Raw genomic sequence first — 24,898 nt, forward strand, 5'->3', positions numbered from 1 at the left:
AAACCAGAAAGGAGTGGAATGATATATTATAAGTGCTGAAAGAAAAAAAAAAAAAAAACCAACCCTGTCAACCAAGAATACCTGATCTGGCAAAACTGTCCTTCAAAAATGAAGAAGAAATTAAGACTTTTCCAGATAAACAAAAGTAGAGGGAGTACATTACCACTAGCCTGCTTTACAAGAAATGCTAAAGTGAATCCTTCAAGTTGAAATAAAAAGACAGTAAATAGCAACATTAAGCTGTATGGAAAAATAAGGTTCTCCTGTAAAGGGAGGCACATGGACAAATACAGTAACCAGTACTATTGTAATTTTGGTGCATAAAATTTAAATGACAAAAACATTACAACTACAATGTATATTAATGGATATACAGTATATAAAGATGTAATTTGTGACATCAATAACAAAGTGTGAAGGGGTGGAAGTAAAGAAGTAAAGTTTTACTATGTAATTGAAGTTTAAGTTAAAATAGAATGCTATAATTTAAAGATGTCTTATGTAATTGCAATGGTAACCACAAAGAAAATATCTGTAGAATATACACAAAAAGAAATGAGATTCTGTACCCCAGGGAGACAAAAGGAAAAAAAAAAAGAAATGAGAATCCTATAGATATGGTTTAGCTATGTTCCCACCAAAATCCCATCTTGAATTGTAGCTCCCACAATTCCCATGTATTGTCGGAGGGACCCAGTGGGAGGTAATCGAATCATAGGGGCAGGTCTTTCCCATGCTATTCTTGTGATAGTGAACAAGTATCATGAGATGTGATGATTTTATAAAGGGGAGTTTCCCTGCAAAAGCTAGCTCTCTTTTGTCTGCCGCCATGTGAATTGTGCCTTTCACCCTCTGCCATGATTGTGAGGTCTCCCCAGCCAGGTGGAACTGTGAGTCCATTAAACCTCTTTCTTTTGTAAATTGCCCAGTCTCAGGTATGTCTTTATCAGCAATGAAAATTGAAATGGACTAATACACCTATCATTACAAAAAAAAATGAAAGAAACACAAAGGAAGGCAGTAAGAGAATAAGGGAAAAACAAGCAAAAAGCTACAAGCATACAGAAAACAGCAAAATGGCAACAGTAAGTCTTCCCTATCAGTGATTACTTTAAATGTCAATGAATAAACTCCCCAATCAAAAGATACAGATTGGGTAAATGTATTTAAAAAAAAAGAATTCAACTATGTACTGTCTATAAGAGACTAATTTTGGATTTAAGGATACACAGGCTGAAAGTGAAAGGATGGAAAAATATATTCCACACAGATGGTAACCAAATGATAGCAGGAATAATGAATATGAAAAAGGATTCATTCAAACTATTAATGGATAGGAATATTGGGTCAGTAATCAAAAATTTCCCAATTAAGAAAAGCCCATGGCTGGGGGCAGTGGCTCATGCCTGTAAACCCAGCACTTTGGGAGGCCGAGGCAGGTGAATCACCTGAGGTCAGGAATTCAAGATCAGCCTGACCAACATGGTGAAACTCTATCTCTACTAAAAATACAAAAATTAGCTGGGCATGGTGGTAGGCGCCTGTAATCCCAGCTATTCAGGAGGCTGAAGCAGAAGAATCACTTGAATCCAAGAGGCGGAGGCTGCAGTGAGCCAAGATCGTGCCACTGCACTCTAGTCTGGGTGACAGAGCGAGACTCCATCTCAAAAAAAAAAGCCCAGGACCAAATGTTTTCACTAGAGAATTCTACCAAACATTTAAGAATAATTAACACCAATCCTCCTGAAACTCTCCCAAAAAAACTAAAGAGAAGAGAACATTTCCAAGCTCACTCTATGATGTCAGCAGTACCCTGATATCAAAGCCAAAGACATGAAGAAGGGTAAAAAAAGCTACAGACCAGTATCTCTGATGACTACTGATGCAAAAATTCTGAACAAACCAAATTCAATAGCATATTAAAAGGATTATACATCATGATACTCCTGGAATGCAAGGATGGTTCAACATATGAAAATCAATTAATACATTACATTAACAGAATGAAGGGCAAAAGCCACATGATCATCTCAATTGATGCAGAAAAAGCATTTGACAAGATTTAACACCCTTTCTTAACAATAATAAATACATTCAACAAACTAGGAATAGAAAAAAACTAACTCAACATAATACAGGCCATTTATGAAAAGACCACAGTTAATACTGTACTCAATGGTGAAAGACTGAAAACTGTTCCTCTAAGATCAGGTACAATGCAAGGATGTCCACTTTTGCCACTTCTATTTAACACAGTATTAGAAGTTCTAGCCACAGTAAGTAGGCATGAAAAAGAAATAAATGGCATCCAAAATGGAAAGGAAGAAGTAAAATTATATCTGCTTGCAGATGACATAATTTTATATGTAGAAAACCCTAAAGATTCCACAAAACTGTTTAAACAATAAACACATTCAGCAAAGTCATAGGATACAAAATCAACACACAAAAATCAGTTGCATTTCCATGCACTAACAATGAATGATCTGAAAAGGGAATTAAGAAAACAATTTTCAATAGCATAAAAAAGAATAAATTACTTAGTAATAAGCCTAACCAAGGGGGTGAATGGCTTGTACAATAAAAATTATAAAACACTGTTGAAAGAAATGAAGATACAAATAAATGGAAATATATCCCATGTTCATGAGTTAGAAGCCTTAATATTGTTAAGATGTCCATATTAACCAAAGCAATCTGTAGAGTCAACATAATCCCCATCAAAATAACCATGGCATTTTTTGAAAAAATTCATCCAGGCCGGGCGCAGTGGCTCACGCTTGTAATCCCAGCACTTTGGGAGGCCGAGGTGGGCGGATCACGAGGTCAGGAGATCGAGACCACGGTGAAACCCCGTCTCTACTAAAAATACAAAAAATTAGCTGGGCATGGTGGCGGGCGCCTGTAGTCCCAGCTACTCGGAGAGGCTGAGGCAGGAGAATGGCGTGAACTCGGGAGGCAGAGCTTGCAGCGAGCCAAGATCGCGCCACTGCACTCAAGCCTGGGTGAGAAAGCGAGACTCCGTCTCAAAAAAAAAAAAGAAAAAAGAAAAAATTCATCCAAAAATTTCAGGAGACCCTGGATAGCCAAAAACAATTTTGAAAAAAGAAGAATAAAGTTGGAGGATTCAAACTTCCTCATTTCAAAACATATTACAAAGCTACAGTAATCAAAACAGCATGACACTGGCATAAAGAATAGACATATGGAATAGAATAGAAAGCACAGTAATAAACCCTTGTGTATATGTTCAAATCATCTTCAACAGAGTGCAAGACTATTTAAGGGGGAAAGGACTTGGAGAAGACACTGCATCTTCTCAAAGGGCTAAGGATTACAATATCAACTATAAAAGGAACTCTGAATATCAGGAAAAAGGCATGAGATTCAAAAGACAAATGAAAAAATGATATTAACAGACAACTCAAAGAAGGTGTAAGATGAACAGTTAATATGTAATTGAAGAGATGCTCAACATTCCTAGTGATTAAGAGAAATAAAAATTGAAACTATGAAGATATCAGTTTACAGAATGTGGGAGAAGCTAATTTAATGCACTATTGGTGTAAGTGTCAACTACTGTGACTGCCCTGGGATGCAATCTGATATTTTTCTGTCAAGTTATATATGTGCGTAACTCCTAAATATATGCCCCAAGAAACTCTAGCAAAGTCTATAATATCGTGATGGAGTTTGCATAAATTGAAGGATATTCAGGGCTACATGTATAAGGGAGTTAGAAGAAATCTGGGTGCCCCATCATGAAGGAAATGGCCCATGACTATGAAGGAAGATTTGCAAAAGTCAGTAGTGAACTGGCTGTTGGTTAGAGCAACAGAAATAGCTCCAAAAATATAAGCTGAATGAATATGTAAGAATCAGATAGGATTTATAGCATAATATCATTTCTGTAAATTAGCAACAAACACTCCAAATAATTCTATTGTGTATTTTTCAAGAGTACACCCCTCTCCCCACCACCACACACACACAAAGTTGACATATGCACGTGTGGAGGTGGACTGGAAAGACAAATAATAAGTAAACACATCACAGTGGTCACCCCGGCTGTGGGCAATGGCCCAAAATGTGTCGTTGGTCCAGCTCCCTGTACTTGAGGTTGCCTGACAAGACCCACTGAAGGAAATTAACACAAAGGGCACACAAACAATGAAAAGATGTGCATGTGCACATGCGTATGCATCAATTTTGACAGCTTCTGGATGGACAGTCAAAACCCACTCACTATGGGTGCCACAGTAGGGCTCTGAAGAGGGAGGTTTTAAACTTTATCATTGTATGCTTTTTACCATCTGCTTATGTTACTTTTTTTTTCCAAATAAATATTAGTTTAAAAATGAAAACAAAGAACTACTGGAACTGATATCATCTGAAGAAATGGGTTTTCTATAATCTGCTCTGGATACAGGCCTCTGAGAGATGAGTATCTCCCAGGTGCCTGCTGAGTACAGAAGTGTGCTTGCAGAGCCCTTCTCTAAGCCTAACCCACACCCAGGCACAGAATGGCTGGGGATGCTCTCTGTGCTTAGAACACAATGCCTGTGACAGAGCTTGCATTACTTTGAAAATGCAAGTATCAACTACCTAAAATGTTAACTGAATGATGAATGTGACCACTGAAGTTGCATCTACTACTAATGAGGAGAAGCCAGTAGTTTTAAGATGTCATGGCCTGTAGCCCATTAAAAACATCAGTTTAACCCCGAAGCCCACGTTAAAAATAAGTGGTAAACTCTGAGACGCTTGTTTTAAAGGATAGGAATGTGAAAAGCGTGGAGCCTCCTGTGTCTAGGTCCTGCTGCTGCCCCTCACGGGGGTCCCAGCAGCACCTGTTTAGAACCTCAGTCCTTCAAAGAATACTGTGGAACACCTGAGTGGGAAATGGGGCCAAAATCCAAATGGTTGTGGACAAGGGAGGTTGGCAAACAGTATGGATGAATCCTGTGTGCAGGGAGGTGGCCACAGGGAGCCCCCGCCCCTTACCGTGCAATCTTGTCACTGCAGGACATGGTGAGCAGCCGCTCCCCTTGCAGCACCCCGTCCCACGTTTGGATGCTCGCATTGGAGCGCACTGGAATTGTCCCCTCACCAGACTCTATTTTGGTCCGCAGCTGTCCTCTTGCTTTACGATTTGGGTGTCTATCTGCTGGTTCTAAGAGAGAAAAAGAGTTAAAACCCCACAGGTAGTTAACCATCTATTTAACTTATTGAAAAGCACATCTAACAATAGCTTATAAATTTAAAATACAGTCTGTGCATATAAATGCATATGTTTATGCCATACATACAAAATACACATACAAAATAAGTATATGAAACTGAGAGGCTGGGTATGGTGCTCACACCTGTAATCTCAGCACTTTGGGAGGCTGAGGCAGGTGGATCGCTTGAGCCCAGGAGTTTAAGACCAGCCTGGGCAACATGGTGAAACCCCATCTCTACAAAAAATATAAAAATTAGCCAGGTATAGTGGTACATGCCTGTAGTCCCAGCTCCTTGGAATGTTGAGGTGGAAGGATCGCTTAAGAGCCCAGGAGGTCGAGGCTGCAGTGAGCCATGATTGCACCACTGCACTCCAGCCTGGGTGTAAGAGCGAGACCCTGTCTCAAAAAAAAAAAAAAAAAAATTATATGAAATTGAGTAGGAAGGACATAACACAAACAAAATTCACACAAGTAGTCTCCAAGGGAGTTGGGGAAATGGGGTTTTCACTTTAACTGAAATGATTTATTTCTATCATTAAAAATGCACTGAAGCAAATAGGACAAAATGCTAACATTTGCTAATTCTGGGTGATGGATACTTGAGTGTTTGCCATGTTATTTTCCTCTATATTTTTAAAATTTCCAAAATAAATCTAGACAGATGCAGAAATAAACCCATGGAAAGTATGGTAAAACATCCATAGTGAGGATTTCTGGGTTACAGGAACATGGGTGATTTTAATGTTCTTATATTTTAAAAATAGTTAGCAATTTTCCACAGTGAGTATGCCTGTTGCTTTTATAAACAAACAAAGTAATGTAATAAAACGTTCTATTTGGAATAAACAATGCCTAAGAGCTTGAGAGAAGGGATGTGGATACAAAACACTAAAAAACAAAAGTGCTAACCTCAAATGTAAAGAAGGATGGAAAAAAATATGATCACAATAGTGGTTTCACTTTTCATTAGTGTCTATCTGCTTCTGAAATATCAGGCAAATAAATACTTTAATTACACAGTTAGCAAATTAGAATTCCTCAGAAATATGGAGGATCACATACACCTCTGATTGAGATATTTATTACCCAAATTTAAATACTGATACAATTTTAATCCAATACTCTCGCTCCATTCTAATTCCTTGGTTAATTACAATCAGCATTTTTCATTCATTAAAGTTTTCTAATTAAGTTATTAATTGGAAAGAAAAAAATCCATGCTTTTATAGAGACTCTTATCAGATCCACATCCAAGTCTAAAAATAAAAAGAAAAAAAGGAAAAGGGATATTAACGTAGGTTAGTTTTTATCTGTTAACACTTTCTTGAGAAACTGGCTTGTTGAAGAATCTCGTCTCATACCTTCCAGGATTGGCTCATGTGGTGAGAAGATTCTGGCATCTCCACAGGGAGAGGTGCTGATGTACAGATGAAACTGGACATTATCCTTCAGCCTAAACCCCCCTCGCTCTGATTTCTGAAAGATGGATCTTTTTTGATCATCTTTGTTACTGAAAGGAAAAAAGTTGCAAAAGTAACATTTAAAGCTGTAGATAGTTAAATTTTAGTCTATCATTTTCAGAGGCTAGTATTTTCCACAGGGGAAAGATAAGTTTGAACTGGAATATTTATTTTACATGTTTAGGGTAATTAATACAGTTCTTGTCACTCAATAATGGATATGTCATCAGAATGTGAGTAACCTTTCCTTCTTCCAATTTATGACTTCAGAACAGAAAGACCACATACAAAAAATGGCTTTGTAAAGAAAAGGAGTTTGGATACATGACTAGCTCTTTCTAGAAATGGTGACTAGAATAAAAATCACCACCTTTACCTGGCAGTTTGGGAACTTCTATTTACACTGCATACAACAAAATCACATGGTCTTAAACACAGACTTGAAATTTATGACCATGTTATGTTATTGTATGTATGTGTGCATATGTGTGTTGAGCATTGTGGGAGAATGGGATCCAGCCTTATTGTTACTAATTAAAGTTATGATTTTGAGAGATTTTCCATGATTACAGAAACAATGAAAGGTTTTGCAATGTTTTCTAATAGAAGAATATTTTTAAAAAATAGCTTCCTGTCCTTATTTGTTTACTAAACTTACTTTAAGTAAAGCTCAAGTTGTGTATAAAGAAATCTGAGCAAGGATCTCCGAGATATTATTTCTGCATGGCAGTCATTTAATGCAAGGCCACGATCACTCATGTATTCACCATTAATACATTTTGTTCCTGTAGAAACACTTATCACCTTGGCATCTTTAACATCTGTGCCTGAAAAAAAAAAAAAAAAAAAGAGACACTATTTTCTGTAATTCACAGTAATGTTTGCCTAACTGTGCTCCTGAAGTCTGACCCTTATTCTCAGTGACTTAATTTTCAGGGGCCAACAGACTTTTCAAGCTCATCTTCATGCATATTCTTAACACCTATTTTTTAAGTGGGCAAATGTATACACGCAAACAACCTCCTATTGAGGACTCGCTTTGTGACATTTCTGGAAAGCCAACCATCGTCACTGCTTAGTGTCCAGACACTAAACTCAAGGAAGTCATTTCCTCTGGTATGCAATAGCATCTTTTCTTGAATGCCCACAGCTAGAACACAGCTGGGCAACACTATGGAAAGGTGGACTAACTGGTCTGGTTATTAATCTTGACATCAAATATCAAAGTACTGAAGAGATTAGGAAGAAGGGGTTAACGGCACCCAGAGGAATAAGAAGGAAAACAGAATTCACTTGCGATGTTTTCATTAGTAAACTGTCACCATGTAACCACGCTGGGAGTGAAATCACAAGCAGTGGTGAACTCCTACAGACAGATCACTCCGTCTCAACTTTGTGAGATAAACCACTGACCAGAGAGGCGTGATGCCGGGACCCTGGAAGTTACCTGCTGGGAAACTCGCATCCACTACAGCTGAACCAACAGTGTGCACACCATGTGGCAGGTATGCACCAGGTCTGTTAGGTAAATTGTCCTCACTGCATTCCCATGATGTCCTCTGAGGCTCATGCTACTAATGTCTCCACTGTATAGATGAGGGAACTGAGGCACAGAGGCCTTGTAACCTGCCCAAGGCCACTCAACCAGCGGGAGCCCCCTGAACCAGCTGTCTGGAGTGCCAAGTGCTCCAGCCTCCTGGCTTCAGTTGTAAACTATGGCTCTGAGCAAGTGGTCTCAGGTGAAATACACACTAAGATGTAAAATGTTCCCAGAAGGTGATCGGCCTGTTCTAAGGTGGTTAAAAAAAAAAACAAAAACAAAACAACAACAACAAAAAAACGATGAAAGAACATGACCAGCTCACTCACCCATGCCGCTGGGAGAGGCAGGGAGTCTTACCTAGGGAACTACCCTATTCAGTCGCTGTGGTGTTCACCTTTGATTAACATAAAAGTTAGCAGTAAGGAGAGAGGTAAAAGGGGGAGAAGATACAGGTACAAAACATTAGAATAGAAGCTGCTGTTCGGGTACTTCCTCCTCCCTGGACACGGCATGGCAAGGAAACAATGGTCATGAGCAGAGCAGCCAGGTTTCCTAGGGCAGCAAAAGGTGGGTCGGTGAAGACGGCTGCAGAGTCTGATAGAGGTGACCCCTCAGGGGGAAAGGACAAGAAAGTCACATACCGACAAGTGGGGGTTTCTCCTGGGCTGGAGGATGTAGACAGAGAAACTGTCCCCAGCTTCCTCCCTGACCTCTAGGGCCTGCTTCCTGCATTTGGCTGTCCAGGCTGGGCTGAGCAGATGCTGGGCACAGAGACGGCCCCACATGACAGGGGTCCACTCCCTGAGTCTTGCTCCACCCAGGGAGCCAGGCACTGGCCAAGGATGTGGCTTCCTTTCCCAGGAGCTACCCACAGAGGGATGCTGCTGTGTGTTCTCACTCCCGGGATGTGGGAAGAGGATTTGGGGGTTCCTTTTGCTACCGGGAACTTCTAGATTAATTTAATAGGGTTTCTTCTATCATTCTAAATTATGCTTTTTTTCCCCACAGATTTTCTACTCTTGCTAGAGCTTTCTCCCTCCTCAAAAGAAGTCACACAGAAACTTATCTGGCATCGTTAACATTAACCGATACAATAGATAGGCCCTACTTTCAAATAAAGCAAGAATTAGTAAGCCCCTTGCCATCTTCCAGAGCAGATTGAGGCTGAATATTCACAGGACGAAGATGACGGGAATCAAATATTAATATAGTATGCTTTCTCCAAATAAAACAAATGTAGGTTAAAAAGGTGAACATTTTGGGAAAAATGCTTGTAAGTGCAGTTCCTAAACTTGCATATGGCAGACATTTTGAAGAAAAAAAGAAGTAACCATCTCCCGTCGGTGTGGCACAGTGGTTTTTGTTGATTGAGAACATTTCACATTTGTCAGACATGAAAACAGGCAGGGTTATGTACAACACCAAGATGGTTACCTGTTGTCATGACGACTCCAGCCAGCACTTTTCTGCGAGCGTGAGGGGAGGAGAAGTTGTCGGTCAGGTCACTGAACTTACCCAGGACCAGGCGTGAGACAGCGTCAGCTAAAACCTGTGTGGGAAGCACAGATGCAGGTTAGGGGCCAGGCGCAGCTGGGAGCAGGGCTCACTCTCTGAATGCTGCACGCACTCTCCCTTATGGAGTGACACGGGCTGCTTCTCATCTGGAAAACAACACAGGTAAATCTGGCAAACAAGTATGTGCGTATGTTTGTTCCAGAACATTCCTTGGAAACAGACACCCCAGGATCCTGCCAGGCTCTGGCTAGGTCCTTCGCCACCCGCATGGGGCCAGTGTGGAGTGTGGGCACCACACACGAGCATCCCTCCAATCCTCACCGCAGGCCAGCCCGGCCCCCAGGAGGAAACCGAGGCAAACAGGCAAAACTGCCTGCTCAGGGCCACCTGCCCATGCCTACGCCCACCTAGTATGGCCCTCCCACCCCCCCTTGCCCTCTCCCACGTGCACACACAGTGTGGCTCAGTCAGCTCCAGGGCCACACACAGCTGGGAGCACAGGCCAGGATGATGTGCAAAATCACAGGCAAGAGAAAGGGGCAGCTTGGAGATGCGATCCAGTGGAAGAAGCCACAAGCTGTGCACAGCACCTTCCTCAAAGGCGCCACCGAGAGGCTTCTCAGTCATTCCAGTCTCTCCACACAAATGTGCTCTGACTCCGCTCACTCGCCCAGACGGTACGATAGAATCATGTACCAGAGAACAGCACGGGGAGGGAAAGCGCTTAGACGTTTAGAACACCTGCACAGGTATATGCTCAGGTCAGACAGACACCTGTATTAAAGTGCTTCTGAGAACAGATGTATTTGTTGGATTTTGGACATGGTCTTATGGCTTATGATTTATCTTGGATATAATGAGCCCATGGCATTTTGGGAAATGATGTCTGCTGGGAGGTGGGTGTTAAGAGCCAGTTTCAACTCATGTCCCACCAATTTCACACTTGTCTGGAAAATCAAATGACCACTAGGAAAACCCAGCAACCTCAGGTTGGTCCTTAATAAAATATTTCTGAAATGAATAGAAAAGATAGTTGTCAGGATGTTTTTCTCTTATCATGGTACCAGTAAATATCAGTGAGCCCCAGAGGACAGTGTTCAAGACAAGTCACGTGGAGAATGGACAGAGGCTTTGGTGGCAGGGATCCATGCACCCGCAGGCAGTGGCATCTGCAATGCAGGGGTGACCGGACACGAGGAACTGAGGCTGTGACAGAAACACAGGATGTGGCCAGGGTGCCAGAGGGAAGGGGCGACGCATTAGAATTGGCCAGGGTGCCAGAGGGAAAGGACGATTCATTCGAGTTTACAGAGAAGAAAAGGTCATAAGAAGATTAGGGATAAGCCAGAGAAAATAAAAGTTTCCATTTCATGTAAGATTAGGCAAATCTCCAAACTTTCAAAGAGAGGTGAAGAAATTTAACTTCAGAGTGAGTTCTGAGAGCCTCAAGTGGAAGATCTGGTGCTGGGGCTGATGCTTGTTAACGCAGACATCTGAGGCACATGGCCAGGGCTCAGCCCCCCTTGAGGGGATTACTGGTCTCATTAACCTGTATGGTTAATGAAGGACTTCCCTCTTAATTTGGGGGACAGATATAAGGACAAAAAAAAAACATGCGCTTAAGAGTTAAACCCATGCCACACAGTCCCAGGCAGCATCATTTACCTGCAACGACATGCAGGGATGTCTGACCTATGTCCTTCAAGGATTACTCTAGAAAAAGAGTAAGGGTTTTCCACCCATCCTGGAGTGCACATTTGGAAATTTCCTGTTGAAAGACAATAGAGCCCAGCAACAAACCCCTAAGGACTGGTTCTGGGAGGGCCACCCGGGTCCTACAAGGAACACATGTCACATTCCTGGGCTATCCTGGGGGCTCCAAAGACCCACGGTGGCAGGGTCCACTCTGGCAGAGACTAGAAGTGCAGCTCCATCCACTCATGCCCTAGTGGTTCTGGACATGAGGCCTAGAGCCTGGTGTTCAGCACCTACAGAGCCCAGAGGAATGTGGCATCAGGGGGCTGAGACAGACCTGCCCACCTGCACCCCTCCCCAGGCTGGAGACCAACAGATGTCCCTCAAGCCTTCCCAAGCCAGGGGCTCCAGTCGTGCTCCACACAGAAGTCACTGCAGGCACACAGCCAAGCCAGGGAGGCAGGGGTGATATCTATACTGGCGCTTCTATCTGTGTCTGCCTAAGGTGCTCCCAGCCTACACACTAAAGGTTCAGACATCTGGGATCCACGGCATTTGATGTCATTTCAATGGTCTTACATGCCACTCTGTCAATATTAAGGGAAGACAAGTCACATCAGACAATATTATGAACTCAGACTTTAATATTTTAGCAAAGAGTAACCCTGAAAATAAAAAATCACATGGGATCTAGCAGCACTGATTTGTTAAAGTACAAATGGACTAATAATCCTTATAAACAATGTTGACGAGAGGTTAATAAGGGAAGCAAGTATTTGGTTTGTTAAAAAAATCAGTGAAATACCTTGAATATATTATTTTATACTGATGTTGTATTTGATTCCTTTAGGCAAAACAAAATGCATTTCCTTCCTTTAAAACAGAACTCCTGGTCATCTCAGGAGCACAGAGGTTATTCTAATTGCAGCCAACCTCAACTGCACAGAGGTTATTCTAATTGCAGCCAACAGCAAAAAAGAAACTATAAGACACTTGGATTCCTCCAGGGGGACACAAGCCACCTTCAAGTCTTGTGGTCAAGGGTAGTATACATGTTATCTTCAAAGTGAAGAAGACTCTGATACAAAGGAATTAACGAATAGAGGGTCAAAAAATAATTTTTGCAATAGACCAGAAGAACTTTGGATCTCCAAGAAAAGAAGGAATACACAATCAGAGAGTTTTAGGATTTAGAGATGAGAACTAAAGGCGATTTTCTCCTTTACTTTTTCTCTTTCATGTGAGCCCATCTAAGCCCACCCTGGAACTTCCCCTTCCTTCATCCTGATGTCACTGGGCTGGGGAGGTGAGATGGAAGGTGAAATGGAAGAGTGGCTGTCCACCTCCAGCCTGGGCACGCAGGGAAGCCCTCACAGAGCCCATGTAGGAAATCCAACGTAGAGACTCCCAGGCAACCGGCAGGCCCTAGAACAGTTTTTGGAGGCCCCTCCCTCCCTGCGCTCTGATAGGTGCTCACTGCTGTGCTGGCTCATTCTCTGCTTCGATGGGCTCCTCGGCTTAGGAACAGCGAACAGCCACCAGCCAGTCATGTGGGAGCCCAGAGGCTGCCATCCTGACCCAGACTTGGGTTTTCAGCTGTTGACAGGCTGGTGTCACTTATCTTGAATGTGAGATTCTTGGATGAGACCTTTGAAGGAAAATGGTGCTGAACTGGGGGCAAGGTTTCAAAGACTGGGCTCTTCTTCCCTCTCTCCTGCTAAAGGCTTGCTGTGGGATGAGGGTCATGGGAGGGTTGCCTAACGGGAAGGGAGTAATGGGTAGTGTTGTAAACACTGCTCTGGTGGACGGGGTCTCAGGTGTCCCTGCCTTGCATTGCGACAGACGCAGCACGCACTAGGATGCAGACGGCTTCTCAGTGGCCACGTGGCCATGGAAATCAAGCAGCCAGACTTACCAGTAACTCCTTCTGGTGGGGACAGGGTGATGTCAAGGTGGAAAGTCAATAGTAATCCTGAAACTAAAATGCTGTCTAGAAGCATTACCAAGAGCAATGACCCCGTGTTTTAAAGCAGCAGCATAGTTCCTCACCTGCGGTAAATGCAGCTGAAGACCCTCACTGAGAATAGGCTGGCGAGACGGCGTCTGATCCAAGTGCAAGTTAAAAATGGTGGCCAGGGCAGACTGTGCAGCCCGGGCCTTGGCAAGCTTCTTGTTTCTCCCCGAGCCTTCAAAGAACTGACCATCCACGACCACAGACATGACGAAGCTCTTGGCATGGCTCTCCCCGCTCTCGGAGAGGAAGTCGTACTTGAGTCCTGGGCGCAGTTCGTTCAAGATCATCACGGGATTCTTCCCACTCGGGGGTGGGAATGGTGGTAAGACAGGGAGAGGAGGCTGGGCTAGGCTGGCAGGCACCGGGGAAGCAGACAAGCTGAGGTCCCCGCTGGAACTGAAGGAGTCATCTCCGTTGGAGCCCACATAAAATGGAGGCTCCGCCTTGTCAGGAGTTTCAAAACCATTGAAGAGCGTGTCAGGGAAGTCGGCCTGGTCAGATGTGAAGTCCGTGTTGACAGACAGGGTCCTCCCCATGGCCAGGTGGGCCTCAGAGGCATTAGGAAACTGAACAAAAGACCTCAAGGCCTTCTCAGCAGCATGGAGTTTTGCCTTTTTCTTTGTGGGACCAGAGCCCTCAAAAACCTGGCCATTCACCTCCACAGACATGACAAACAAAGGCGCGTGCACGGGCCCAGTCTGGGACAGGAGCGTGTACTGCAAACCAGGCTTGATCTCATTCAGCTGCATCAAGGCGTTCTTGGGCAGTACGGGCCCTGGTGTTCTCCTCCTTTTCTTCAGGCGGTACTTGGAGTGGCCATTGCTGCCCTCCTCCAGGGGCCGCTTTCTGCCGGGGCCACCACCACCCCCATTGGAGAGCTGAGAGCCCTCGCCAGGCCCAGGTGTGCTGCCATCCTTGGGGGACACGTTGTCCAGATTGCGGTTTTCCTTCACATCAGTGCTGCTGGAACCTGTGGTGCCCAGAAAGAGTAACTTACAATGCCTTCGTTGCAGGATCTTGTAAATGCAAAATTTATAGATTCCTTTAGCTCTCTTTGTAACTGGTTAAGTGATGTGTGCTTATAAATTTTATTCCTTGATGTATACATGAAGAGTCATACATTTAGTTAAAGAACTATCAGCCTCAACCAAACAAGTAATCTGACACTTTGCTTAGTGACTAATACCATTTCTATTTAGTGTCACCAACTGCTTTTGCTTTAAAAAGTAAAATCTTTAAATATTTTTTTTTCTTCTGAGAATATTCTGAAGTACCTATACTTTTTCAACCTTATCAAAATGTGGGATGATAAATTAATCCAGAAAGACCTTACATTAATAAGTCTAATGAAATGATAATTTAATATCAATATATGGATAAACATATATTTATTTTAGCATTTTCCTTTCACTGTTGTTTACCCTCATGCTATCTAAGGGTTTTAAATTGCAGTGTCTCTCAGAAGAGAAAACTATTTAAAAACATGCATTCACAAGATAATTAGTTTTTCCGTTTTAAAATATTCAATCAATAAATACAATTATTTGATTTGGTTTCTGAACCAATCTTTAGAAGCTGCTTATGTAATTGTGTAAAGTATTATGGCTTTTTAGCTGTTGTGTTTAGGAGGGTATGGCTTTATTTCTAGTATCTATTTAAAAATGAGAATATTATATATGGGGGCTGATTAAGTCTGAATCCTTAATACTGTTCCATGATAGGAAAAGTGTGTAAGAACAAGACACAAAACTGAAGCTGTAGGCAGGCTACAACTTCCTAACTTCATAAATACACTTTCTGGTGATTTTGTCTTTTTTAAAACAATTATCTGATGAATCTCCAGAATAATTTGTTTATCCTAACTTTTAAAAGTATTTAAGATTTTGAATTAATACAGACAATTTTAGAATTGTAAAATTACACGGCAAAATAAACATAATTTTTAAATTTTATTTATTTATTTATTTATTTATTTATTTATTTATTTATTTATGAGACTGGAGTGTAGTGGCGTGATCTCGGCTCACTGCAACCTCCACCTCCTGGGTTCAAGTGATTCTCCTGCCTCAGCCTCCCGAGTAGCTGGGACTACAGGCGTGCACCACCATGCCCAGCTAATTTTTGTATTTTTAGTAGAGACAGGGTTTCATCACGTTGGCCAGGCTGGTCTGGAACTCCTGACCTCAGATGATCCGCCTGCCTTGGCCTCCCAAAGTGCTGGGATTACAGGCGTGAGCCACCGTGCCAGGGCTTAACTTTTTATTTTAAAAAGAGGAGTATAAAGTGTTCATCAAGCTTTTTAAAAAGGAGAAGAAGAAATCATTCCTTTCCATCATGGCTAGGCAGCTGTCACATGGAGCCCAGGGGTGAGGGCTACAGTGCCCTGCAAGGTTGTAATGTGAATGAAAGTTAAAGACATCTACCACTAGATTTCAAAAATCTATATTTTTTTAAGTAACTAAAATATTGCTAAAATTGTAAACCAATTTACAAGTGCCCCATATGGTGGCTTTAGGGTCTATTTCTACTACATGTGTAAAAAGGTAGATTCTCATTATGTTAAGCAAACTGAAAAGTTGTGAAAATATTCATCAGCTTCATCCATGGGAAGGTTTAAAGGGACCAAGTCCTCGCCCTTGGCTGCCAATCTTTGGGGTTAAAGATCTCTAATTCCAGGGCTGTCATCATTCAGCCAAGATAGCAGAGCATAAACTTGGTTTAGACACAACCCATGGGAAAACTGATGCCACACTGTGGCAGAGGCTAAGAGATTTAAAACTTTCTCTACAGACATCATTTCTCCAAAATAATCCTCACACACACACCACTTCTCCCAGTTGACAAAGCTGATGGAATGGACACTAAATTTTCATTTATAACATCCTCCAGCAAAAGCTCGATAGGTTACTCCTTTCGGTGCTCAAAGGGAACAAAAGGTTAAAAAAAAAGTAGAGCCAAGATGGAATTCAGAGATTAATAAACTGAGCAAGAACATGACATACTAGATTACTGCTTACATTTCGACTCTGTTGCTAAACAGTTATCAATATCAAAAATCAAATCATTATAAATGTATTTGGACATGCATTTAACCAAATATTTATAACCTCTGAAATAACCAAATACTTTCCTTTCAGAAATAAAAATAGTTACTATTGGATTGATAAATAATCTTGAGAAGAATATACTTTCTGTAACAGATTACATACATTCTAAATTCTTATTCACTTCAGGAGCACACGGAAATACTACTCTCATTGTCATTGAAAATGCTACTGTAATAAGGAAAATACTAAAACTAGAGAAAGATGTCACTTTCACAGCTTTTCTTAAACAGATGCCTTCTCTTGCTGTATCATGCTACTACATTTCGTAAATGTAAATACTGATCATGATAGGGCTTTGCATTGCTTTCAAAATGATAAAAAACACAGGACCAGAATTTCCAAGTTTTAGCACTAGAACATCAGCTTATCTTTACAGAAAAATTATTCGGGAGGATTCTTTATCATGTCAAGTTATCACAGCATCAGTTTGGGGATAGTTCCAGAACCTACACGATCATGAAGCCTCTGTCTATGCGAGGTGACTGCAGCTGTAGGCTGTAGGCCACAGTCCTGACACAGAGGCCCCGGGGACCCCTGCACACGCTCCGTTGGTGGGCTACTGCACGGGCCAAGCACAGGTCACATTTTCTCAAATGAGGAGTATGGACGTAACTTCTCTCTTAAAACTTGTCACAAAATTGGAAACAGTGAGTAGAACTGCCCAGTAAAAACATAAAGCTGGGTTTTTAAAGGATCTCAAGAGCAGGACTGATGAGGGAAAAAACCTGAAAAAACAATCACCAGCAGGTACTAGCGGAAGTGAGGTGAGCACACTGGTCTTGTGGTTCCTGGGAAGCACTGCAGGAGGTGGTCTCACCCTCACACCCCAGACGGCTGACTTCAACCAAAGCCAACACTTAGCATACAGTCCATACAGCAGAGGCCCAGCCCCCTCCACAGCACACCCACAGGGCAGCAATACCACGCAGAAATCAATACCACGCAGAAATCAATACCACGCAGAAATCAATACCATGCAGAAATGCTTCACTGGGTCACGGTTTGGGTTCTACATGGTACACAAAAGCGACTCCAAGACCCCAGATCATCAGTTGTGCGTAAAGTCAAAGGGAAAGTGCTAAGTTCTAATGCCCAGTGACATGTCACTCATCATTGACAGCTGCATGTTATTCCTTGAGATAAGTAAGAAGGTAAATATGGATATTTATATTAGTTAGAGCAATGATGCCTTTGTTGTAATTTCTCTACTAAACTCTCCCAACTTCTGTGGAAGCATCTAAACCTGTTTTCTGGGACTGAAGATGAACTAGAAGAGATAAGTACCTTCACCGAAACACCAACGTACCCCAGCAGCCTTCCACCCCCCGGCACCAGAGAGAACAGCACGGAAGGAGGAGGCCCGCACCAGTCCCAGCCCTCATTAGCACCTTTGTGAACTTTAGATCAACAGACGCGTGTGAATCCCCTTCCTTCAAAGGGAGAACCTGCATTTTGAAGGGGAATATTTCTGTCCTATTATTGCAAAGCACTGGATATTTAAATCAATGTCAGACGTTTATCTTCGATTTGCATGCGTGAATACCCAGAGCATTATTCTGAGAGGCACGCTGTGACAGGACTGCACACGAAACAGTGGGGCTTCATGAGATGCACCCAGAAGCCCATTCCACGGGGCACAGTGATGCCCCACGACAATAACGAGGAAGGAAAAACCTAGACATACAGCTGCAGGGAACACGTCTGCAGCGAATTCTGACACCTGCTGCAGGGAACACACCACAAATTAAAAACGTGCCACTGTCAGTAGAAGATGTCACGGGAAAAACACAATCCCCATATTGGTCTCATGAAATACATTTGCAAAAACACCAAAATGTTAACATAAAATTAGCTGTCTGATACTATGTGATAGGCCTAGATCTTACTCATGTTTTCTTCATCTTCTATATCCATGGCAAAATACTTTTGAGGGTTTCTTGACTGGCGGAGACTGTTTCTGTCTGAAAGACAGTAAGAAAATAGCATTTAGTGTGCCTATGATAGGAGTAATATGAAGTAAGTCTACTCTAAGGAAATAATTCCAACATTATTACAAATTAAAGGAAAAAAATCATAAAATAAGAACTAGGTCTTGTTAGAGAAGTCAGATCTGCCATTTGGTACAAAATGCTCCTCCTTGGCACATTCCAGTCCAGCAAAGGACTTCTCACGTGGATTCCAGTACAGCAAAGGACGTCTCGCGTGGATTCTCCCACATGGAGGGATGACGAGGGTGGGACCAGGTCCCAGCAAAGGAGGTTCAGGGCCGGTGCCCAGGGACCTCACACCACTCTGAGGAGGGTGGGTTTGATTCCGGGCAATGGAGGACCATGAAGAGAGCTGAACTAGGGACAAAGGCACTGGCATCTGCACTCTGGAAAGACGCCTGCTGCGGGATGGACTAAGGACACAACACGCCATGACAGATGGCGACAGACCTCAGAAGGGCGCTCACATACTTGCCATCTATCTTTACTCTGGGTAGACTTTTGGCTTCCAGCTGTAAACTAAAGCCAAAGCCACACAGCAGAACCAGCACCTACAGCTTCTCACTTAGCTATTTCTCTCTCACCTTGAATAACTCCTCATGCAGACAAAACTAAAGTGCACATGACTGCTAGAATTCAATCTGATTTCTTACCTACATATAAGTATTATTTTGTTGGCAGGAGAAACCACAGGAAATCCTCAAAGAACAGGTATTACAATTTCTAGTTACAACAAATTTAAGAGTTTCTTCTTCTTAAATATTTTAGATATACTTTGTCAGACTGTATTAATACATGTTCTATAATAAAAAATATCATCAAATTGCAATTGAGGAAAAAGAAGATTCACAAATTTTATAATCACACGTTACTTTGTATACAAATAAAACTTATAAATCACTAAAAGGCAAATTCATTGCTCTTAGAAAATGGTGACTAAAATGTACTAAAACACGCATATATCTTATATATCTATATCAAATATATCTAAAAATATATCTTTTATATATATAGTTTTTCATGAAATCATTTGTTAATAACTTTCAATCTCACTATATTTCAGGCAAATGTGTTGCTAAAAGTTAAATGAGTTTCTCTTTAGAATCCTTTATTCAAGAAAGTTTTCCAAATAGTTTTAAAAGCATTATTATTTTATAGTCATTAACTATTTCAATATATGTTTTCTGAGAATCTATTACGTGCAAAGCACTTGTGCTAGATACAAGAACCTAAATCAGATTCTGAGAAACTTAAATGTAAATATGGCCTGAATAGCTGAGTATATTAAGGAATTATGATAAATTATTTTAGGTGTAGAAATGGTAGTTCTCTTTTAGTGACATATACTGAAGCATTTACAAATGAAAGGACAATATCTAGGATTTACTTCAAAATAATTCAGTGTGGTGAGAAAAACATAGATGAGGTGTAGACAAAACCAACCAATGGGTCCTGGTTGATAATTATTGATGTGGCTGATGGGCATGCAGAGTTCTTGATACAATTGTATATTTGTATATGTTTTAATATTTCCATTATGGAAGGACTGATAAAAAGTAATTGGGTTAAGGTCTAGAATGGGAGGTGAGATGTAGGCACAGAGGGCAAGACCCCTGCAGGCAGGGCAGATGCCCTCAGTAGGCTGTGGGTGTTCCCAGGAGCCTCCTGGCTGGAGGGATCAGGCCAAAAAATGAGGACATGCTCATTAAACTGAGCTTCAGACAAGAGGTCTAGCTGAGCATATCATGAAGACGGGAAAACAGGTGGCTTGCGTGAGGGCACTGAGGTTATGCAGGCAAAGTGATGGCAAGGTGCTTCTCAGAAGCCCAAACTATAAACTAAAGGAATAACGAATAAGCCTGTCCAAATAGCTCTGTTCTTATTGGCTTAAACTGGTTTTAAATAGGCAAAGGAACTTCCTCAGTGGGAAGACAGAGTTCTTCTCCTTTTTCTTTCCATTAAATACAACTAAAAATCCTGGATATTATACATAAAACACACATAAAAAGACTGAGAGATGTAGAGAAAGCTGACAACCCAGGGGGGCCTCAGGACCTGAGAAGCGACCCTGCATTTTCCTTTTGGGTCATTTTCTCAACATAGAGCTGAAGAAGCCAGAACCCAGAAACATTAGCAGGCATTGGCAAAAACAACACACACAAAAAGCTGCAACAAAAGCTGCTCTCTCTGGCCAAAGGACCAGGAAAGAGGTAGCCCAGCAAGACAGAAAACGTCTTAGACAAGAATTGCTTTATTCCAGCCAAATACCACAGAAAAAACCTCAACCACGCCCCACCTGTGCCAGGCTGTAAGGACAACCCCAGAGTCCCCTTGTTGGGTGGTGTCAGACAAGACTGAGTGACAAGCCACAATTTTCATTCCCACCAGGCTCTAACAACCCCTTCCCTTCCCACACCACAATGCAGAGTCATGGGAGACTATGTGGGGAACCTGGGCTCTCTTCCCACCTGGTGGAAACAATGCTAGCCGGTGCTGTCAGTGCAGGCTCCAGATGGAGCAGTGATGAGGCCTCTCACCACAGAGAGCTATCCGGGAGCCCCAGGGGGGAACTTGGACTTATCCCCCATCCAGCAGTAATGAGACAGCATCCCCGCTTCCTCTGACACCGTGGTGTATGAGAAAGTCAGCTGAAACAGAAGGTTTCAGTAAGATTTAGTCTCATAATATCATATAATCAGGTTCCAATAAAAAATCACTTGTCACATCGAGAAACAGAAGATATCAAACTAAATGAAAAAAGAATCAACAGATACCAACAGGGAGATGACACAGATGTTAGAATTCTCTTAGAAAGACTTTAATGTAGCCACCATAAAAAAAATAAAGTGGGAGCAATCAGTCTAGCTGATCTCAGCATTTACTACAAAGCTACAGTCATCAGTACAGTACAGTGTTGGCAAGGGGCAGACGAGTTGATCACAAGACGATAGCACAGAGAACCCCGAATAGACCACACAAGTATGTCCAACTGATTTTGGACAAAGGTGCAAAAGCAATTTCATGAAGGAGGCACAGCCTTATTGGGGCAACTAGAGATCCAAAAAAATGAACCTCAATCAGGTCTCCTACCTTATTCAAAACTCAACTCAAAATAGATTATGGGCTTACATGCAAAACATAAAACTATAAAACTTTTAGAAAGTCATAAGAGAAAATCCTCAGGATCTAGGGCTAGGCAAGGAGTTTTTAGACTTCACACCAAAAGCACAATCCACAAAAGAAACAACTGATAAACTAGAAGTTAAAAACTTTTTCTCTGCAAACGTCCCTGTTAAAAAGATGAAAAAACAAGCTACAGACTGGGAGAAAATATTTGAAAAATATATATCCAACAAATAGAATATATAAGAAATTCTCAAAGCTCAAGAGTAAAACAAACAAATAGTCCAATTAGAAAATGGGCAAAAGACATGAAGAGGATCTAGGGATGGAAAATAAACTCATGAAAAGACGCTCAGGATCACGAGTCACTAGGGAAATGCAGCTGAGAACTACAGTGAGATAACTCCGCTGCATGCCTCCGAGAAGAGCTATTAAACATAGTGTTGCTTTAAAAATAGTGACAGCCCCAAGTGAAAATGAGGCTGTGGAGAAAAGGGATCTCTCATAGACTGCTGGCAGAAATGTAAAATGGGATAGCTACTCTAGAAAGCAGTTTGGCAGTTTCTTAAAAATAAAACATGCAACTACCACATGACTCAGCAATTGTACTCCTGGGCATTTATCCCAGAGAAATGAAGGCTCATGTTCATATAAGTACTATTTCTTACAACTACATGTGAATCTATGTTATCTCAAAATAAAAAATTTTATTATTTTTTTTTATTTTTGAGAGTCTTGCTCACCCAGGCTGGAGTGCAGTGGTGCTATCTCGGCTCACTGCAACCTCTACCTCCCAGGTTCAAGCTGCCTGCCTCAGCCTCCCGAGTAGCTGGGATTACAGGGACGTGCCACCATGCCTGGCTAATTTTTGTATTTTTAGTAGAGATGGGGTTTCACCATGTTGGCCAGGCTGGTCTCGAACTCCTGACCTCAGGTGATCTGCCCACCTTGACCTCCAAAGTGCTGGGATTACAGGCGTGAGCCATCGCACCCAGCCTTCAAAATAAAAAGTTTATTAATAATAGGCAGAAGACACACAAAAGGCTAATTTAATTCTTATACATAATTAATCAATAATTGGTTTGCTTGAGAAGGCTGACTTCTCTCAGATTTCTGGGACCAGGAAAAACAAACTTTACAACAACAATAAAAGTGCTGAGGCATAGGAGTGAGCCCAGCTCCTGTAGTTCACCTAATTCATACAGTCCACCTTGTTTTCCTGCCCTTACATATTAAAATTATTTTAAAAGGACATGCAAAATGTCTCACAGTAGAAAATAGTCATGCTGAGTGTGGTGGCAGGTGAGTACCTGCAGGTACCGCCCACATTAAGAATGGGAGCTACAAATCTCTTGCAGAGCAGAAGCCAACGGTTTCAGCTTTGACGAATGCCAACTCTTATACCAAAGGTTATAAAACAAAGCAAAATAGCACATGCAAGCACTTTAGCACATTTCACAGAGCTATTTTTTTCTTCCCTTTTTAAAAGAACCTCTTATGACCTGAACTACAAACAAGTAAGAATTGAAACCCTATCAAATATCCCCTATGGAACAAAATTCCAAGAATGGTCAATTTAAAAAAAGCCTTATTTGATAGCAATATTCAAAACAACCTCTTCATCTCTCAGAATGCCTCCTAATGCAGTAAGAAGTAAGAGAGAGCTGGGAGATGGTGATTGTGGAAGAACATTGAACTTGACTGCAGAAGACCTGAGACTTCAGTTTCATTTGGTTCCAGGTAGAAATCCAACTTTTTTTTTTAATGGAACTAGACAAGCTGATTCTAATGTTTACATGAAAAGGATAAACAGACTCAAATGCTCAGGAAAACTCTGAACCGAAGGAGCAGGTGGCTTAGTCTTTCCTATTAGAAATAAAGAGCCTCAGTGCCTAAAGCAACACAGCGTGGCTCACGGACAAAGAGGGTCAATGTGATGGAAGAAAAACCCAGAATCAGACACAACACATCCAGACACAGAATATTTGGTAAAGGTGGCATTTTAAATCAGGAACATATGAACACACTTTTTATTTTTAATCAACAGGACCAGACACTGGGTGCCAACATGGAAGAAGATCAAGCTGGATCAAACAAGGCCGTTCTCTCACCGTGTCCTGATCATTTCTTCATGAGCTCACTTTTGATTTCAGCTAACGTGATCAAATTGACAATGTTATATGTTTTATACTGGGGGTAGGTAAATGATTGTTATAATATTCTTTATACCTTTTTATAGATACTTACATTGCAACCACAAGTATAAACAATATATATAAATATAATGCTCTTATCAACTTTGAACAATGAGCATACCTACCCTTTTTCTCCCCTTCCCTTAATGAAAAAACATATCCTGGAATAAAATATTAAAAACGTGAATTATTTACATTAAAGATGCATCAGAACTTGAATAGTTTCTATTGTGCTGGTAAAAAATGCCATCTTTAGGAGTCCACTAAAAGTTTATAGATTAAAAACTGTTTAAGACAACTGGTGAACTTGATTAAAATTACTAACATATATTACTGGATTAAATCCATTTTCCCCTCAAAAATGGATAGCTTTGAGAAAACTTTTACATATTCTTTATGACTGCTATGGGTTCCATATTTAATAGCTTTGAACTGCAAACTAAAAAAAAGAGAAACGTTATTAAAGTGGAGATTATTCGTGTTGATTCTTTACTATACATCAAGCAGCATTCCAAAGCTAGATTAACTTTGTAGCAAAAAAACTGAATGATGATTTGCTTATTTAACAAAAGCAACTGAAGTATAAACCTCTTACATCATTTGAACAAAAACAATCTGAAACTCAACAAGCGAATCACGCATGTTTAGAGATACACTTCACCTCATAATTTATATTTTGCTTTCAGTATTATCTAAACCAAACAATATCACTAAAGTGTTCCAAAATATTCAATTGATAATATTTTCAGTGAAATATTTTACCTTCTAGGAAACCCTCCCTGCAATCTGCTAAGTGAATCTTTATAGATCTTGTACACAGAGCAAGCAAGATTTGTGCCTAATTTTCAGCAAACGCATTTCTTCTAGTGCAGTGCAAAAGGAGATAATTAAAATAAGAATAATAATGTACAATATTCATCATATTAAGTGGGAAATATTGATGAGAATAGGAATCTACTGAAACAGAAGAGGAAATTCTAGCAAGGACAAATGACAGAAAGAAACATGCAGAGGTGTCAGTTAGGGCACCTTG

General features: G+C 41.3%; 1 protein-coding gene across 11 annotated transcripts in view; it reads right to left on the minus strand.

Moving 5' to 3' along the window:
- The window catches only part of ADARB1 (adenosine deaminase RNA specific B1), a 155,114-nt gene that overhangs the window by 39,508 nt on the left and 90,708 nt on the right, over positions 1-24,898 (minus strand). For 9 of the 11 annotated variants that reach the window (XR_008657895.2, XM_055279946.2, XM_055279947.2 and 6 more), the window contains 7 exons: positions 18,446-18,520; positions 13,488-14,422; positions 9,663-9,777; positions 7,344-7,512; positions 6,587-6,735; positions 5,502-5,621; positions 5,005-5,173 (listed from right to left, as the gene is read on the minus strand). Coding sequence is in view for 10 of the 11 variants with exons in the window: in XM_055279945.2 (XP_055135920.1) it covers positions 5,005-5,173; positions 5,502-5,621; positions 6,587-6,735; positions 7,344-7,512; positions 9,663-9,777; positions 13,488-14,422; positions 18,446-18,520 (1,732 nt within the window). In the remaining variant the exon portion in view is untranslated. Of the gene's footprint in view, positions 1-5,004; positions 5,174-5,501; positions 5,622-6,586; positions 6,736-7,343; positions 7,513-9,662; positions 9,778-13,487; positions 14,423-18,445; positions 18,521-21,015; positions 21,147-24,898 lie in introns of those variants that run through there. The other 2 variants (XM_063640498.1, XM_055279944.2) reach the window with 2 other exon arrangements.

Source organism: Symphalangus syndactylus, chromosome 5 (genome assembly GCF_028878055.3).
Source record: "Symphalangus syndactylus isolate Jambi chromosome 5, NHGRI_mSymSyn1-v2.1_pri, whole genome shotgun sequence".
NCBI lineage: Eukaryota > Metazoa > Chordata > Mammalia > Primates > Hylobatidae > Symphalangus > Symphalangus syndactylus.